Genomic DNA, 2287 nt, shown 5'->3' on the forward strand with positions numbered 1-2287 from the left:
AGGGAGAAGGGCGTGGCTCAGTGAGAGCACGTCCCAGTCCTGGAATTAAGCACTTCAGAGTGTTATATCACTGTCGCATGGATTTCCCGAGGGCCGTGGGGCTGTCAGCCGGTGGTCTACTGGGCACTCAGGAAAGGCCGCTGGGGCAGGCAGACCTGCCTAACCGGAGTCAGGATGGGCAGGGCTGGGGGCAGCTCAGGCCCGGACTCGGGCGGCTACTGCTGTCACCACCGAGCCTGCGTCAGACCAGAATGCAATGGACAGAGGCTGCTGCCTGGTCTGCCGGCCACTCTCTGCTCCCCAGTGGAGTTTAAGAGCTGGGGGCAAGCGCCCCACACTTCTCCCAAAGTGGCTGTTCATCCAGGGAGATGCCTCCGCTGGTCGTGCTCCACATCACCTTGGAACCATGCGACAACACTCTCAGTGCAGTACAGAAAAGTATTATCATCCTTATCATCGTTGTGATTTAAGGCCCAATTTAAGTGATGATTGTGAGACGTGGAACACCACGGACACTTCTGTGACAGTTAACAGGCGGAGCGTGTGAAGGGGAGGGGGGACCCAGTGGGGGACAGGAGGGCAATGCACAGGGACGCGGAGACAGACCATTGCGGGCCAGCTCCTCCAGCAGCCCGCTCCACTCCTCCCGGAAGATGTTGGCCCCGGTGAGGCTCCCGTCCCCGCCGATCACACATAGATTGGTGATGCCGCGCTGGACCAGGTTGCAGGCGGCGCTCAGGCGGCCCTCGCGGGTGCGGAAGGCCTTGCAGCGGGCGCTGCCGATGATGGTGCCTCCCTGGAAAAGAAACGACACCTGTCGCGTCTCCTCCCAGCTGGACCAGAAGCTGGACGGGGCACGTGTCCTGCTCATGCACATGCGGGGCTCTCCAAAGGCCAGTGTCGGTCCCCTGTGAAAGCCGTGGCTTTCCCATTTTTAGCTCCATCCTGGAATGCAGTGGATGGAGACTCAGGCCTCACAGCCCAGGGAGCCATGAAGGGTATGGAAACAAGGATCAATGGCAGCGTCAGCGACACGCAGAGCGGGGAAAAGTGTGCAACAGAACCAGGAGGCCCGTGTGAGGCTGTGCAGCAGGGCGGGCTCGACCCCGTGCTCCCCGAACCTAACAGGCCCTCGCTGGCCATCAGCCTCAGCCAGAGGAGTGCGTGTCCAGCAGCCCCTGGTCACAAGGCCCCTCGTCCATTAGTCTGAGCTCAGCCTATGTGCAGGCAGAGCAGAGCAGTCTGCAAGGCAGAGAGATTGATTTCCCCTACGTCTCCCCCGCCCTTCTCCTTCTTAAAAGCCAGAACTTGGGAAAACTTAAGTTGGGTCATCCAGCCTACCAGGAGAGAGACTCGGATCTCTCCCACTTGGTGGTTCAGAACTGAAGGACTCTGAGCTGTTTAGAAAGTGCAGGGCTCCTTGGCAGACATGACGGGTCACTTATAAAACTGGGATTTCCATGCGATTCTTCAGGCGCATAACAGTATCGCTAACTGCCGTCACCACACTGGCATTAGATTTCCAGAACTTTATAACTGGAGGTTTGTCCCCATCTCCCTACCCTCCAGCCCCTGGCAGGTCTCATCTTACCTTCTGCTTCTGTGAGTTCAGTATTTTAGACCCGCACGAGTGACATCACATGGCACGTGATCTCACGTAGCAAGCATGTGCCCACAAAGTCTACCCGTGTTGCCCTACATTGCGGGACTGCCTTCTTTACTATGGCTGAAAATGTTTCTATCCCATCATCTGCCGCACTAGCACCTTCAGAGGGAAGGTACCGATTTGATTCTTTCTACTAAAAAGTACTCGGCGGGAGCCACAGCTTGATACCTCCATGTCAGAGCTCGGCACGGGAGCTGTCACGAGTCCGTTCTCTTGCACGTGACGCTCCATCCATTTCTCAGCTGTTTGGAGCCGTCCCTAAGCTTCAGGGTTCCGGGAACGTGCCAGGCGTAATACGACACGAACGTAAAGCACTAGGGCAGGTTTCTTTTAAGTTCAAAGTAGTAACTTTTTCCGCCCGGAGTGGCGACTGCCTCATCCCCGGGCACCCGCTTGGGAGGCCAGGACGGGATGCTGCGTCCCTCCATGCCCACGCCACCGCCAGCTGGCCTCTCCCGGGCTTCGTTGCCCTGATGCCAGGGGTGTCGAAAACCCAGCGTGCACAGAGATTTGGCGCTGCACACACAGCACCAACAAACCAGAGCTGCCTCAACACTATTCTGGCGTTAAAAAAAACGCAAATCTGCTACGACTGTCACGAGGAACACCCTACCACAGGGA

At 57.5% G+C, this 2287-nt stretch overlaps 1 protein-coding gene across 1 annotated transcript in view; it reads right to left on the reverse strand.

Moving 5' to 3' along the window:
- The window catches only part of PFKP (phosphofructokinase, platelet), a 56319-nt gene that overhangs the window by 24923 nt on the left and 29109 nt on the right, over positions 1-2287 (reverse strand). The window contains exon 4 of the mRNA XM_023536976.1: positions 492-833. Coding sequence (XP_023392744.1) covers positions 492-833 — 342 coding nt within the window. The remainder of the gene's footprint in view (positions 1-491; positions 834-2287) is intronic.

Source organism: Pteropus vampyrus, unplaced genomic scaffold, assembly GCF_000151845.1.
Source record: "Pteropus vampyrus isolate Shadow unplaced genomic scaffold, Pvam_2.0 Scaffold175, whole genome shotgun sequence".
NCBI lineage: Eukaryota > Metazoa > Chordata > Mammalia > Chiroptera > Pteropodidae > Pteropus > Pteropus vampyrus.